At 40.3% G+C, this 15,666-nt stretch overlaps 1 protein-coding gene across 1 annotated transcript in view; it reads right to left on the reverse strand.

Moving 5' to 3' along the window:
• LRP2 (LDL receptor related protein 2) overlaps nt 1–15,666 on the reverse strand; it is a 151,015-nt gene that overhangs the window by 60,670 nt on the left and 74,679 nt on the right. The window contains exons 33-42 of the mRNA XM_040227939.1: nt 14,986–15,129; nt 11,792–11,901; nt 9,362–9,539; nt 7,120–7,333; nt 5,761–5,997; nt 4,542–4,730; nt 2,634–3,554; nt 2,334–2,499; nt 1,805–1,963; nt 445–731 (exon numbers count right to left, since the gene is read on the reverse strand). Coding sequence (XP_040083873.1) covers nt 445–731; nt 1,805–1,963; nt 2,334–2,499; nt 2,634–3,554; nt 4,542–4,730; nt 5,761–5,997; nt 7,120–7,333; nt 9,362–9,539; nt 11,792–11,901; nt 14,986–15,129 — 2,605 coding nt within the window. The remainder of the gene's footprint in view (nt 1–444; nt 732–1,804; nt 1,964–2,333; nt 2,500–2,633; nt 3,555–4,541; nt 4,731–5,760; nt 5,998–7,119; nt 7,334–9,361; nt 9,540–11,791; nt 11,902–14,985; nt 15,130–15,666) is intronic.

Genomic DNA, 15,666 nt, shown 5'->3' on the forward strand with positions numbered 1-15,666 from the left:
ATGGAATAGGAAAGGAAAAAAAAACCTTCATTCTTCTTCTCAACACACAAACCCTGAAATGTATTTTAGAAATTCCTCTGAAAACAAAGAGAATCTTTGTTCGTGCTGGAGCTGAATATTCCCTCAGCCTTCCCTACTAGTGATCATCATTATTATCACTCTCCATAATTCTATCTTTGTGCCCAATGCCTTCGGTTCAGTTCAGTTCAGTTCAGTCGCTCAGTCGTGTCCGACTCTTTGCGACCCCATGAATCACAGCATACCAGGCCTCCCTGTCCATCACCAACTCCCGGAGTTCACCCAAACTCATGTGCATCGAGTCGGTGATGCCATCCAGCCATCTCATCCTCGGTCGTCCCCTTCTCCTCCTGCCCCCAATCCCTCCCAGCATCAGGGTCTTTTCCAATGAGTCAACTCTTCGCAAGAGGTGGCCAAAGTATTTACCTGGTGCACAAATATGGCTACAGCCCCCATTAAACCGATCACAAGGACTGTCACATTGTTGTTGGCCCTTCACAACAGCACAAATACCCTTAGGCCGAAAGGGAAGGGTCATGGTCACTGCAGACTGATCTGACCCATCAACTTTGTTAGCTCGATAAATTTTCTGAGTGAGCATGTCAGTCCAGTAAATATACTGGCCATAAAGAGCCAAGCCAAAAGGACTGTTGGCTCTGCTGACGATGACCTCCCGCAGATAGTGCTCTAGATCCATGCGCTCAATCTTCTCCCTAAAATGAAGATGGAAAAAGAAAAAAGAAAATACTAGACTCTAGAAGGATTAAGGTCCTCAACTGGCACCCAATGCCTCAGCGCAATTACACAAGCCCCCAACTTCCTTTCAAGTGAACTGTACTGGCAGCAAGAAATGTTTCTTCTGGTAATGGGAGAACTTCATCTCCTTATTAAACAATGGCCTATATAAATGATATCCAAATATTAATATAACCCACAAGTAATCCTACTAAATGAAACAGGAAAAAGAAACGAACAGTGGGGAGTATTGTGAAAAATACACCTCTTGCTTGGAAATAAAACCTGTCTTGGTGTCTGGCACATAGTAGTCACTCAATAAAATGTGAATTACTTTTCCCTTCCCACCCACTTAATGAGTTTTTCCATTTGTCATTGACTTCGAGATATCTTCCTAATTTAGACACAAAACATCCCTGCTTTATTTCAAGTGAGAAAATAAAGATAAAGTTGTTAGGTGCTCAGCATCATGAGACCAAAATGATAAGAAAATAAGCAAGGAAAGTTTAAGATTCCCAACATGCAGATACCAGCCATAATAAACAAAATCATCTCATATCTTCAATCATTAGGATGATGGGAATATGTGTAATTTCAGAAGTGATTGGAGAGTTACATGCAAAAATTAGAGCTGACAGAAGTTTATAAAGAAAATATTGTGAAATGGACTGAGAAGAAGCTGGCACAAGAAATAATATTTGGGGGGGGAAGATGATCAAAAGACAAAGACCGAAGGAAAATGCTTTTACAAGACACTGAATGTTAAAACCCAGAGAAAAGTTACTATCAGTGTACATTTAAAGTCATTCATTTTCTGAGGTAGTTACATGATTATAAACTGAATGATTATATTTATAACCATAGTTGAAATTAACTTGTCTAGTAATGCATCTTTAGGTGTCTTTCAGTTCATAATTACTCAGTCTCATGATAGAGATCAATTTTCATGATATATTCACCAGTATTTCACCACATTATGCATATCCCTCTTCTTTCGAACAGGGAGGAAGAAATCTCATCAGTACCCACAAGAATAACCAAAGACACGTACAGATTAGCATCTGCCCAGTAGAGAAGGTTTTGTTCATAGTCCAGAGTGAGCCCGTTGGGCCAGACGAGGCCCCTGTCCACCAAGCTTCTCCGGGAGTATCCACCCATTGTGGCAGTCTCGATTTTGGCATTGGTACCCCAGTCGGTCCAATACATGTACCTAGTGATCCAAAAGGAGTCATAATTCACCACAAGGAACTCACACTTCTTTTTACTTAAGAAAGACAGCAGCATTCTTTAACTGTAAATATAACAGTTATATTTGACACCAATAGAGCAAATGGAAGCTTACTCTATTCCCACCCATACAACTTGTCCAACAGGGATTTACTGAGTCAGGGCATTAATTCCCTAGTATGTGGCCAAACTTCCTAGGAGCACCAACCAGAGTTCCTTCCCAAGTAAGGTCACTCATGCTCTTTCACCCCTTAATCTGTACCTACATTATTACAAGTCCACGAAACACTAGCTCTCTATTAACAGATAATTTCAGACCCCACTCCCTCCAGAAATAAGCAATCATGACATACCCTTGGCAAGGATCTAACACAATTCCTCTTGGCTTTGGAACTTGGGCTATCACAGTGTGTCTAGACCCATCCGTGGCAATGGACTTAATCATCTGATTGGTGTAGTCACTGTAATAAATTCTTTTATTGACCCAGTCAAAGGCAATGCCCTCAGGACTCCCTATGCCTGGACATACAACCAACAAAACACACAAAAAGAAGTTAGAATCTCAATAAGCATTTTAGAATCACTGGGTCATCCATGTGTGTTGATCCCATCGCGTCTCCTTCCAAGATAAGCTACACGTAGAGTGCACTTACCCGAAACAACAACAGTGGGAGGACTGCTCCTTGAATTCAGGTCGATATAGGAAATCTGGCCTTTTCCAGATGGCAAAAGTTGTGTGAAGTAGATTCTGTTATCTATGCTGTCATAGTCTAGGGCCACAGCCATTTTTTCCACACTTATTGCTGGGAAAGGTTGGCTATAGTCTTTGGGGTCAAAACGTAAGCTCCTCAAGGAATCATCCAAGGCAAAGATGAGGAAATTTTCTGATGAAATGGCACAGCTCTTGCCATCAGCTTGCAGGGTCCCAAAGGCACAGTCACATTTAGGGGTTTGTGATTTAGGCAGAGCAAAGCAGAAATGGGTGCATCCTCCATTATTTCCCAAGCAAGGGTTGTTGTTGACCTCTGCTGGTGACCGAGGCTGGACACTCTGGTCAAAGATGGTCACATCTCTTAGCCAATCAATATTGTCCCTTATCACTGTTGGTCGATCTGCTCTATTTGGTTCCTTGCTGGCTTGGAGGATTTTCTTTAAATTCCTGTCTACCCATATGATAGAATTTCCAAATACAGTGATGGCATAAGGAGCTGGGTAATGACTGCCAAAACGAATCACTTCAGATTCCCCTCCCTCAATGCTGATCCTTGCAATTAAATCCACAGCGTCATCAACCCAATAAATGTAGTTACTGCTATGATCCAATGCCAAGCCCCGTGGTGTGGCAGTGATGTCTGACACAAGCACAGTTCGATTGGTACAGTCAAGAAAAGACCGTTCAATCTTTGGGTTCTGCCCATAGTCAGACCAGAAGAGATATCGATTCTTGGGGTCCACAACAATGTCTCTGGGCATATCCACTATGGTTTTAAGGAGAATATGGCGGTGGGTAGTATTGATCCTTAGAACTTCTATTAGTGTTTCAGATCTAAAAGCATTGGTGAAATAAAGATTTCCTGCAGGAAAATTAAAGAGCATGCTGATTAATGGCAAATCAAGAAAAAAGAAGAAGATAGCTCTTGTAAGATAGAGGTTTGAGCCAGTAAATGTTGTCTTTCCCAGGAGGATAAATATCTCAGTTTAGGCTTAGAAAAATAAAGATTTCTTCTTAGGGACTAAATAGGTTGTTTCTAACTACTGTAGATGTTTTCATCCCATGGACCTTCTAAAGTCACCAGAATTTGGGCATTACAGAACAAAGTAAACGCTAGAGCAAAAAGTATGGTGGGAAGATAGTTTACAATGCATAAATGAATGGGCATAGCTGTGTTCCAACAAAACTACTTAGCACGGGCTACATTTGGCCCATAGACTGTTGACAGTTGTTTTTCAATGTATCATTAAAAACTGGATGGTAATTCAAAATTAAGTATATAAATCAGTATAGAAAAGTTAATATAATATTGGGTCAGGCATTTCAATTAACTACAACAAAGTACCTAATAATCAAAGGGTTTTCATAAATAACACAAGGAAGCAATTAAGAATTCAGCAACTAAAATTGCTCAGCTTTAAAACAAATGATTGAAAAAAGAAAAAAATAAAATAAAATAAAACAAATGATTGCCATTTTATGGTTTCTATTATATTTTGACATTCCTTTCTCTTTGAAAAGTTAGACATTTCTAATTTAGAAATTAGATGTTCCTTTAAGGGTGAAATAAGTCCACATAATTAAATATTTCTTTCCATTTTGCCAACAACTCAGTAAATAATCTAGAATGAGATCATCTATAATGAATCTGTCAACTGAAACACTATCATTAACAGGCACAAGGCTGTTACATTTATTCTAAAAACTCAATTCAACTTATCTTAAATAATCTCAATAAACATCCAGGAAAATAGATCTGCCACATGTATGTTAAACTTTATAGTATAAATAAGATGACAAATGCAAACACAAAAAGCTTTTCAATAAAATCACTATACAGCTTACCCACCTGCTACCCAATCCACTGCAATACCCCGGATTCCGTTTACTCCTATCCCATCTGTAACGATGTTTGTAAAATTAGACCCATCTGGTTTGATTCTACGGATTGCATTATTAGATGTCACAGAGATGTTAAAATCACACCAATAAATAAAGCCAGAGGATACGTCCACATCCACGTGCAGTGCGTTTCGTCCTGGAACATTAAAGAAAAGATCATTAAACTATGCTCTAGCTTGAAATAGAACTTTTAAAAATGTTTGCCCTTCCTCTCTAACCCTCATTCCAAACCCCCTTTGCTCAAACCATGCCCCGATTATGAAATAAAACTATTTATTTCCCGGATGCAATGAGCACAACTACCCCCAGATCTTAGTTTCTTCTTCCCACAATAAAGAGTACTGGTTTCTGGGAGAAATGGTTAAGCATAGGTGTGGGAAGGGAAGGTACAAGGTAAGCCTGGAACATATTTATTAGACCAGGAAGCAAGGAAGCATTCAAACACTAATGGAATCATGTCAAAAGAATACAGACAGCAATATGAGAGGCTCTTCCCAGACAAAATGGATCAATCGGAGCATCAAAAGAACAATTATGCTAAACGATTTTACACTGAATTAAAGAAATAAAAACTTGAGTGTATGTGATAAAAAAAAGGAGAGAAGAATGAATGTAGAAGGAATGATAAAACAAGAAAAAGAACCATTTTGCAGTTCCCAATTAAATCGTCATTTCAGACAAAGATAAAAACCAATGAATAAAAGATGCTTGGGGGAAAAGATATTCATAGGGTATCAAAGTGTAAACCCAAAAATTTCATATAAGTTGTAGAGGGGCAAAAAGGCAGAGATTTCATGGTGATCACCATTACGAGGTGATCAAACTTAAGTATCAGTTGTAGCAAAATGTCAACGATGGTTGAATCTAGCAAGTATAACGGTATTCACTACACTTTTCAACTTTTCTGCATTTGATATTTTTCAAAATGCAGAGCTGGATGAAAAACTTTCTGACTGTATAATATATTGACAAGACGGTAACTTAGATGACTTTCTAGACATAGGAAAGCAGAGATCAATCATGAGCACATGTGAATATGGTTATCAAGCAGAATAAACATGCTTCCTTACGCACTGAATCCAAACGTGGAGAAATGCTATATGGCACCAAGGACTTCAACATGGCATTACATGGAGTCAAATGTTACTTGTACTGGAGGAACGTACCTGGGCCTGCCACCGGCACCATGGCTTCTGAATGGTCTGACAATTGCAAGCTAAAGCCCCTGATTGTCCGCAGCGTGGAAACAACAATGAAAGAATTATATGGAGAGCAGGTCCGCTGATCAGGATTGAGTTTAAATCCGGTGGCGCAGGCACAGGAGAACAGTCTTCCTGGTACAGGCAGGCAAATTTGCTGACAGACATTCATGTTGTTGCTGCAGCCGTTTGAGGATTCAGAGCCTAAATGAAATCACAATTAGTTTGTAACTTTTCACCCCATCTATTTGCCACTCAGTGTCAAATTTTGGGGTCATTATAAAAGTCAATAACAAAATATGGAATCTGAGTTAACCTAAAAACAATATTGGAGAGCCTAGTGCTTATTGAACTAACACACAGAGGTTTAAAATAGGACCACAACCATGTAATAGTTCATGTTATATCATAGTAGAGAATGGAGCACCAATTGTTTTTCTTCCACCAAACATTCAAGAGTTAGAGGAATAGCCTATGTACTACCATTTAAAATTCTATCAATTTTAACTATATGATCAAACATGTGATGGATATTTGATTTAATGTATATTAAATAAGAATACTTGAAGTTTTTTTGAATATGCAATAAAATATCAAGTGACAAACCTAGGTTATAGGACAACAAACAAATTACTTGATAATCTTAGGCTAGATATTTCAAAATAAAAACATTATCTGTAGATCATAATACTAATTTAAAGGGGCAAATCAAAAGTTACATTATCTCAAAAAAGCACACCTAAGAGTACTCCTTTTAAGATTAAAAAAATTCTATCGTGTTATTCACTTTTCCAGTAGGTATCCAACCTCCAATGCTCCCGTAACTATTCTAGTTACTGGGTAGAGAGCAAGAAACAAGACAGACAAAATACCTGTCCCTATAAAGGTTACATACTAATGAAGAACTCAGACAATAAACACATACATAATTACGTCAGGGAGGGCAATAAACAAAAGCAAAGTAAAAAGTGATGGGGAATGAATGGGAGAAAGTTTACTCTGAAGTGAATCGGGCCTTTCAGATGCCAGATTAGTCTTTGACACATAGCCATGCTTAATATTTTAAAAATATTTTTAAAATATTAAACATGGCTTAATATTAATAGCTTTAATATTGGCTTTATTAATAGCTTTAATATTAATAGCTTCAAAGCATGGCTTTAATATTAAAATTAATATTAATGTTATCTATTAAAATTAATAGATAATTTCTATTTCTGTATGCACACAGGTTTGTATATGTCATGCGGTTGTATGCAGACATGTAAGTGCATAGATATATTCATTGAGCACACATGAATGTATGTTTCAGTGACAAATACTCACCACGTCTTTGGTAAATTTTAAGGCCCCTGAGATCTGGGAGATTATTTCTCAAGACTATTTTGTTGGCCCCCGTAGCCTTGTCAACTCTTTCAATGACCTCATATTCTTCATCGGAGTAATAAAGGAAGGGGCCATGGACAGCAAGTCCCCAGGGGTATGAAAGATGGTTTACCAGGATCATTCGATTTGTTCCATCCACATTTCCTCTTTCAATCTGAAAGGTTAGAATTTTTGCTATTGACTGATTCATGGTGAAATGAGGCAAATGTTTAAAACGAATATTCACTTAATAATGTTTCACACGTAGATAGCATTCTATCCTTTCCAGGGGTGTTTCATATCTATTTCTAACTATATGTGATAGTCTCACCTATACCAAGTGGTGGGTCAGACAAATGTCACTGTGCTCATTTCACTGATAATGAAGCTGAAGTCCAAGTAAGCCAGTCAACCTTCTCAGATGGCATGGTGAAAAATAGGGAACTAATCCCCACATGTGATATTCTGGTCAAGGATACTGTATGCTAACTGGCCCTGAGTTTAACGTCTTCACCAACCATTTCTGCAATGGAGATAGGAAACGTACTCAACACACTCAGAAGACAGCAAGACAGCGCTGTTAAATCAGCACAGTAATAAGTCAGCCTCAAAATGACTCTGGCGAACTAGAGAAGAACTCAAGAATGAAGTTCCTAACAGGAAGTGATAAGCAGTCTGCTCTGGAAGAAAGAAAAAATATAGACATAGCTGGTTTGATCCTCCTCTGTGTCAGGATCTGAACTGATTGCTGGCGAGAGAGACAAATGAGTGTCACTCCCTGCCTCTCTCGACAAAATTCCAGAAGCGTGCAGCACAAGGGGGATAATCTCTGAGGATAGCTGCTGAGAGAGTAACTGGGACCAGATGAGCTGACCACACTTGGCTCAGGAATCTGGAGCTACTTATCTGGGCCAGGGCTCAGGGTTTCTTGCAGTTTTATGAAGACCACATGCCTCCATCATGAAAGCAGTTTCATTAGCAAGATAGCTAGAGAGAAGTGGTTCGGAATGGTGCAGGTGGCAGAAAAGGCTGGACCGCGAAGGCGCTCAGGGACAAACTGCTGGGATTTCTGTGATGATTAAATAGAGTGAAGGAGGAATATGAGGGTTCTAGCCTAGGAGAAAGGATGGAAGTCACACCACCAACTGGCTCACAGATTGTGGAGAGCAGGGCAGATGTGGAAACAGGAAGTGGGAGCTGCTGGGTAGTCTGGTCTGGGACATCCTAACTTGTATGCAGATATCACAGCATGTGGCAAGTACTTCTGTAAAGGGCTTTCACACACATCACTACATTTCTTCATTATAATCACATACTAAGAGTGAGATGAGTCCTCATCAAGCTATCATGAACTGAAAATCAAATCTACTGGACCACTTTTTGAAGAGCGTCTATGTCATAAACAGATCTGAAATCACTCCTGTTCTCTAAAGCAAGGAAGCAACTAGCACACATTCAACAACCAAAACAAGACTGTAGCTGATCAATAATTATTACTGAGTACCTTTTTTGTGCCTAGTTCCAGATCAGCTGCATAAGCACAGTAGTAAAGATCAAGTGTTATTTCTGTGAATGAATGAAATTGTATACTTCCTATTTTTTATTGCAGATTATAATGAACTTCATCTTGGAGTTTAAAACGACCAAGAAAGGGACTCCTCACATATTACAACTACCAGAAAATAACAGGCATCTGTGAACAGATGTCTATTGAGCTCAGAAGCTTTCTGTTTAAAAAGAAAAGGCTCTTAGAGGACAAGTGTGGAATGAGAAATGGAATTTATCTTGAAGAAAAAGAAAGAAAAAGGGAAAAAATAACATTCTGTAAAGAACTGGACTTCAAGGAAAGAAGTTATGGAGAGAAAGGGCAGTAAAACACTGGTGCATGCGCGTGGTGCAAGTCGCTTCAGTCGTGATATTATGGACTGCAGCCTGCCAGGCTCCTCTGTCCATGGGGTTCTCCAGGCAAGAATACTGGAGTGGGTCGCCATGCCCTCTCCAGATCTCCCCAACCCAGAGATCGAACCCACATCTCTTCCATGCCTCCTGCATTGGTAGGTGGGTTCTTTACAACTAGTGCCACCTGGGAAGCCTCAAAAGTGGCCAAGATTGTTTGAGAACCACTGCCAGACAACTCAGAACAATGGATGTCAACTGCCCAAGTTCCGCAACGAAGACCAACAGACTAAAATGGGGCACATACCACTCCCGTGCTGCTGACTGCCCAGTAGAGTTTTTGCTCCTCAATATCAAGGGTGATAAATGCCACATTTTCAAGGCTCCCAGTAAAGAGAGTTCTTGGAGATTTGCCATCCATGTTGGCACTGGCAATCTTGGGGGGAAGGCCATTGTTGGTTCCTCGGTCTGACCAGTACAGTTTCCTACAACCATGAAAAATAAAGGTATTTAGTGAAACATTTTCACTATATATTTAAATGAAAAACAAGTCTTTCTTGTCCTCAGGAGGCACACCATTCAATGGAGGAAGTCTGAAATGTCAATATCCTGTTACATACAGCATGGAGGAGTCCATAACTAGTATTCTCTAGTGTCTGTATACTTCCCAGTTATTACTGGGAGAGAGGCCACTTAAAATGAAATCTGACACAGGATACCATTTTCCACTGGTGGACAATCCTTTAGCTTGGTCACACAGGAAGTTCATGGACTAAAAAGCCTGTATCAACCATCAGTTCCAGACTCACATACTGCTAAGCACACCGGAAAAGAAAGAGCTAATGCAAAAGTATTCAGGTACCTCCCTGATCACCTCTCAGCCTTCTTTATTTCTTTCCCAAATCTATTACCACAAGATAAGCTACTTAATTTTCCAATTTTCATGATGGAAAATGCATTGTATACACATGAATCCTAATCAGCACACAGAATTACCAATTTCAAACTATGTGAAGGTTGCTTTCCATTTCCATTGAGGACATAACTTCTAGACATGAGTTTTCTAGAAGTTTTCATTCCTTTCAAACTCACCTCCTGCTTCACCAGACCGCCCTCTCAAACTCTTCTACGATTCCTCAAACCCCTAATTCCAATCATCTTTATTGGCATCTTTGTTTCACCATCAATCCAATATACCCTTCCCATGAACCTACTCTTCAATTCTAAACTTCTTTACCTCTAAGTTTTGAAACTCTGAAATTCAACCAAACTCTTCCATCTCTTCCTCTCTATTTTACTTTTTCCATTGAACCTATCCTCTGCCCTTAAAATTTGTCTGAGCTCTCAAACCTTCAATCCCTCTATGCCTGGACCTCATACCATTTTAACTGTTTTAACAGTACTCTTAGATCCTTTACTTGCTAACTGCTCACCGTAAGTACCTGTCATTATTCTCTTTCTCCTCTCCCATTCCAGGTTGCCAAAAAGTTTTCTGGACAAAGTCACAAAACTCTTATGAATTCTGAGTTCACTAAAAATTTAAGCTACTTAACCTTAGCTAAGAACTCTCATCACTAGCTAAACATTTTCTTTTTCCCCTGACTCTTGCCACTCCAATCCTGATTAATCTTTCTGAAATACAGATTAGGTTCTATCATTCCTTTCCTCCAAATTTCCTGCTGGCTCCTTATTTCTCAAAAAAAAAAAAAAAAATACAGTACAACTCCTTAGCATGACATTAAAGCCCTTCCCTGATTCATCCCCAAGTGGCTTTAGCTGCTGTATCTCTCCCATTTAGTGAACTGTCCCTTACTCGAAGTCTCTGGTTCCAGCCCTCTACACAACCATGCTAAGTATCACCATACTTCTGGGCCTCCACTGCTCTTTGGCCTCAAGTACCATTTCTCAGCTGCAAGCCATCCTCCATCTACTGGTGGTCTTCTCACCCTTCAAGGTCTATTTCAAGCTTTCCACATTCATTCAAAGTCAAAATATGTAATTGTTCACTCTATTTTCAAATGCCTGAAATTCTTGCCTATTGAAAATACAGGGTTATTAGTTTGAAAAATACATATCACATATAACAGTTATTTCTGAGATCTATATTTTGTACTGAGATCTATATTTTCTTTTTTATATTTTGGTGGTGGTTTAGTCACCAAGTCATATCTGACTCTTGCGACCCCATGAACTGTAGCCAGCCAGGTTCCTCTGTCCATGGGATCCTCCAGGCAAGAATACTGGGCTGGGTTGCCATTTCCTTCTCCTTCTTGTTTATATAATTTGTTTCTCTTTTTTTGGCCGTGCTGGGGCTTTGCTGCATGTGCGCTTTACTCTAGTTGGGGTGAGCAGGGGCTAGTCTCTAGTCGTGGTATACAGGCTTCTCATTTCAGTGGCTTCTCTTGTTGCAGAGTGCAGGCTCTAGGGCAGGCGGGCTTCAGTAGTTGAGGCTCCCAGGCTCTAGAGCACAGGCTCCATTGTTGTGGCACACAGGTGTAGCTGCTCTGCGGCACGTGGGATCCTCCCAGATCAGGGATCAAACCCACATCTCCCACACTGGCAGGCGGAGTCTTTACCACTGAGCTACCAGAGAAGCCCTGGGATCTATATTTTTCAAATGCTGGCTTATGAAATCAGAAGAGGTCCTATGTTTGAAATCTTCTATTTTATCAGATCATAATACTAACAAAAGTGCTGCTGTATAGAAGACATATGCTATTGCTGAATGAACACTCACCCATTAATAGGATCGATAGTTATGCCAACTGGCAAACCAACTCCAAGACTCGTCCCATCATTGGTAATCAGGGTTTTCCCGTAACTGACATCTCCTCCAAGTGTCACAACCTGTATAAGAGGAAAATAAGAAAGCTAAGATGAAGGAAAACTGAAACACACAACAAATTCAAACTATGATTGGGGTGAATGAGAGGGTTTGCACGGTATATAATCCCTAATTGCATCTCAGAGCTATGAGAAAAATCAGCTCAATAGAAAATGGGAGAAAGAAAATGACATCACCTCTCAAATTTCTATTTGCAATTTATCTAAAAATTCAGGAGAAGCTATTTATGTGGATCACTGCCTGGGTGAAACTACAAAATGCCTTCAGAAAAAGATGAGAACCGTCCAAAGGGAGCCCCACAGGTCTCCTGTGCCCTGATGAATGGACCAGAGCACCCAGTGGTCCATCACTGCAAACACAGTTGAGCAAACCATCTAATTCACTTGAGTGAGTTCTGTGCCACGTTAATGGCCAGTGCCAGCCCTGCCAGATCCTACATGACTGACTACAGGACCTGAAGCAAGTAAATCACCTCTCTGAACTGTGTTAGTCAAGTGTGGAAGATAATGCTCCCTTCTGCATAGAGGTCCCAGCAACATGGGACAATTCATGTAAAGTGCTTTGCACAGTACCCGGCACAACTACAGTCAATGTTTTTTATCGACCTGTTTATGGGAACCCACTATATAGCAGGCATTATATTAAGCACTATCGGATTTAATCCTCACAGTGACTTTATGAGATGGATGCCATTATTATGCCCATATAAGGTAATAAAGAAGAGGCCTAGAGAGGACTTGTGGTTTTCCTATTGTTATGTTTTTAAGCAATCTTCCTTGAATTGTTATAACTACAGTGTTATACCACTGTGAAACACCACTGAGAGATATACATTGCTGGACCAGAAGCAGTTTCTCATAGAAACAAGGCTATTTTAGCGTGCATTTCAGACAGTCTGAGGTGAGAAACACTCAAGAAATACGAAAACGCCTCTTGATTTGCACAAAGCCTTTTCTATAAAATCGTATTTCAATACAAACTGATTAATGTTTGTTTCTATCTTTGCCTTTCTATCTATATACATCTTTCTCCCTCCCTCACTCTTTCACACACACACACACACACATCCTTCTCTCTCTCACTCTATTTTTCTCTCTCCTGTGTAACAGCTTTTTCTCCTATTTGGATTAAAATAAGTTTCTCAATTTGCCTCTTCCGGCTACAATTTCTCTCCTTTTCCTAAGGATGTCTTTGGTTCAAAGGAAAGTCTCCTTGGTTTTTTGGGATAGCTGGAGCTCTCTCCCAGACAGCCTTTCTGTGTGTTTCACTTTTCAGTTACAAAATTGCTTTCAGTGAGTGAGCACACAGCTACCCCTAGTGGACACGCTGGAATCCAACATGAGTTACTCCGACTCTGGTAGCTTAGTCAAGAATCTGCCAGCAATGCAGGAGATCAGGGTTCAATCCCTGGGTCAGGAAGATACTCTGGAGAAGGAAATGGCAACCCCCTCCTGTATGCTTGACTAGAACATTCCATGGACAGAGGAGCCTGGCAGGCTACAGTCCTGGGACTGTATGGGATCTTTAGTCAGACAGGACTGAGCGACTGAACACAACCATGGCACTGATCCATGGAAAGCCTTTACTAGTGTTTGTTGAATGAATGGACAAATGAGCAAACGAGCCAGACTCGAAGCCAGGACTCCAAAGCAAGCTTTCTTTCCTCTGGACCTTGCTGCATTTGGGGCACAATTTAAGTTTCCATGGTTAAAGTAGCCTCACCAATACGCACACATGCACACACACACACGCACAGGCACATACTCAGTTCTTCAACTGGTGCTATCTAACCCCGATGGAGGAGACAAGCGCCCTGCTCTTGAAATACTATCAGTCCACAAGAGAAGACCCTCTTTACAAAACAGGAGCAGATTAATTGCCATTGGGAAAGAAGACAGTTTTGTACTGAGTGGCCTCTAGAAAATGTGAGTTTGGTACTAAAGGTCTTGGGCAGTAAATATTGCCTTGTCTTGGGCCAGTGATACTTTTAGTTGAAGTTGTGCAAAATACCTTCTGTCACTGACCAAGGGGGTTGAAGCAGGATGGACTGCTGAACTTGTGGTTTATAACAAGGCAAAATTAAACCACCCACCCCTTCCCACTCCACCTCCCGGAATCAGGGTAGTGAAGCTGACTTCTGTGGGCTTAACATTCTTACCAAATGAAGAGCTTGAACCAGATGAGCCTCCAAGTTTCCCTTCATGTTAGGAGCTGCTGATTCTACTTGGCTTGAGATTAGGATACTGAGTACATACTGTGAATATCCCTGTCACCATGACTGTTTACTGCACTTGTCAGCCCTCAGCGATGTTGTAAAGTTTGGATGACTACTGGAGGCTACTGAGGAAGGCTACTGTTCCTCATCGTTAGCATCAATCTTTCTGAATGTCCCAAAGAGAACCGACTGACTGACTGACGTTTCATCCAGAGCAGTGGACTGTCACCTTACTGTCACATTCCTGACTGCCCCTTTGCATTAGGAATTCTCATTCTCACTCTGAATTAACAGTCCCTCACATGTCTTGACCTTATCCCAGACTGGAGTAAACCAACACTAGTCAAGTTACCTCTGAGTTACTTCATGTGATTTCATACTTGTGCCCCTATAGAATTTCTTCTGGGAATTAGAGTGAAAAGAACACTTATTTCACAAAGGAAAGCATCAAAGGAATTAGAATCAAGTTTCTACTTTCTGTTTCACTGTTAGAGTCATAGATTTCCATCTTAGAACAATGGCAATCTATAAATTTGGTTTAGAACTGAAATAGCATTAGATGCTTGATGGGGAAAGATGATGAAAATGGGCCTTGCTTACTATAAGCTTCCCTTTACACTGAACTCGTTACATAATTTTTATTTATCTTTGTATATATTTTAATAAATTGTTATTTATTAAATTATTAACAGGCTGCCATTGATACTCAGGTGGAGACAAAATAGCACAGTAGAAAGTTTCCATTTTTAGGTTTCTCCTTGTCTTCAGAGAACTAATATCCCTTTTTCCTTCCTCCATATGACAGCATTTCTTGAAATTTTACATGAATCAGAAACCAGTGTTTGTGTCAATAGTTTTACGGAATTACTACCTTAATTGATCGAGTCACATGATCGGTAAAATAAAGGTTTCTTGATAGCCAGTCTAAGGCCAGGCTCGCAGAAGCCCCCAAACTTGACAGAGGAGCAAACACTGTCCTGTTGGTTCCATCTGTCTTCACTCTGTGAATTTCACCCTGGTGAGAAAGACAAGGAGTGGTGAGCTGTTTCAAGGTCACAGCTTCTTCACTGCAGTGGCTTTAAGATACTTCATGCGTGGAAGAAATGCCAAGTGCCAGCGCCACTGGGTGGGCTCACTGTGTGAAACACTAATGCCAGCAACACTGAATCATTCATGTTCTCCTTGCCCCTTCCCCATTCTCACAGGTTTCTTCCCTAATAGGTAAAGAAAGAGTCCCAGTGGGAAGGAAGTTGGAGGAATGTTCTCTTTTCTCCTAGAGACAAAGATTCTGAGTGAAGGCCACAGAAGCCACATCAGATGTTTTCCTGAAATTCCCTTAGGGAATTATTGCCTTTGGTCTTAAGTGAAGATCATTCTTATGTTAGTCTAATATCTTCCGCTAGATTGAAGCTCAAGAGCAAACTTGGTTGCTGCTTCCTCTGCAGTTGGAAGCAGCCAGTTCACTGCAGGGAAAGTAGTAGTCACTTAATACTTGATGAATGAATAAATGCACCCAAGAGCTTAAACGTGTTTATTATTGGGTCTTTGCTCC

The sequence above is a fragment of the Oryx dammah genome, unplaced genomic scaffold (genome assembly GCF_014754425.2).
Source record: "Oryx dammah isolate SB20612 unplaced genomic scaffold, SCBI_Odam_1.1 HiC_scaffold_27, whole genome shotgun sequence".
Lineage (NCBI taxonomy): Eukaryota > Metazoa > Chordata > Mammalia > Artiodactyla > Bovidae > Oryx > Oryx dammah.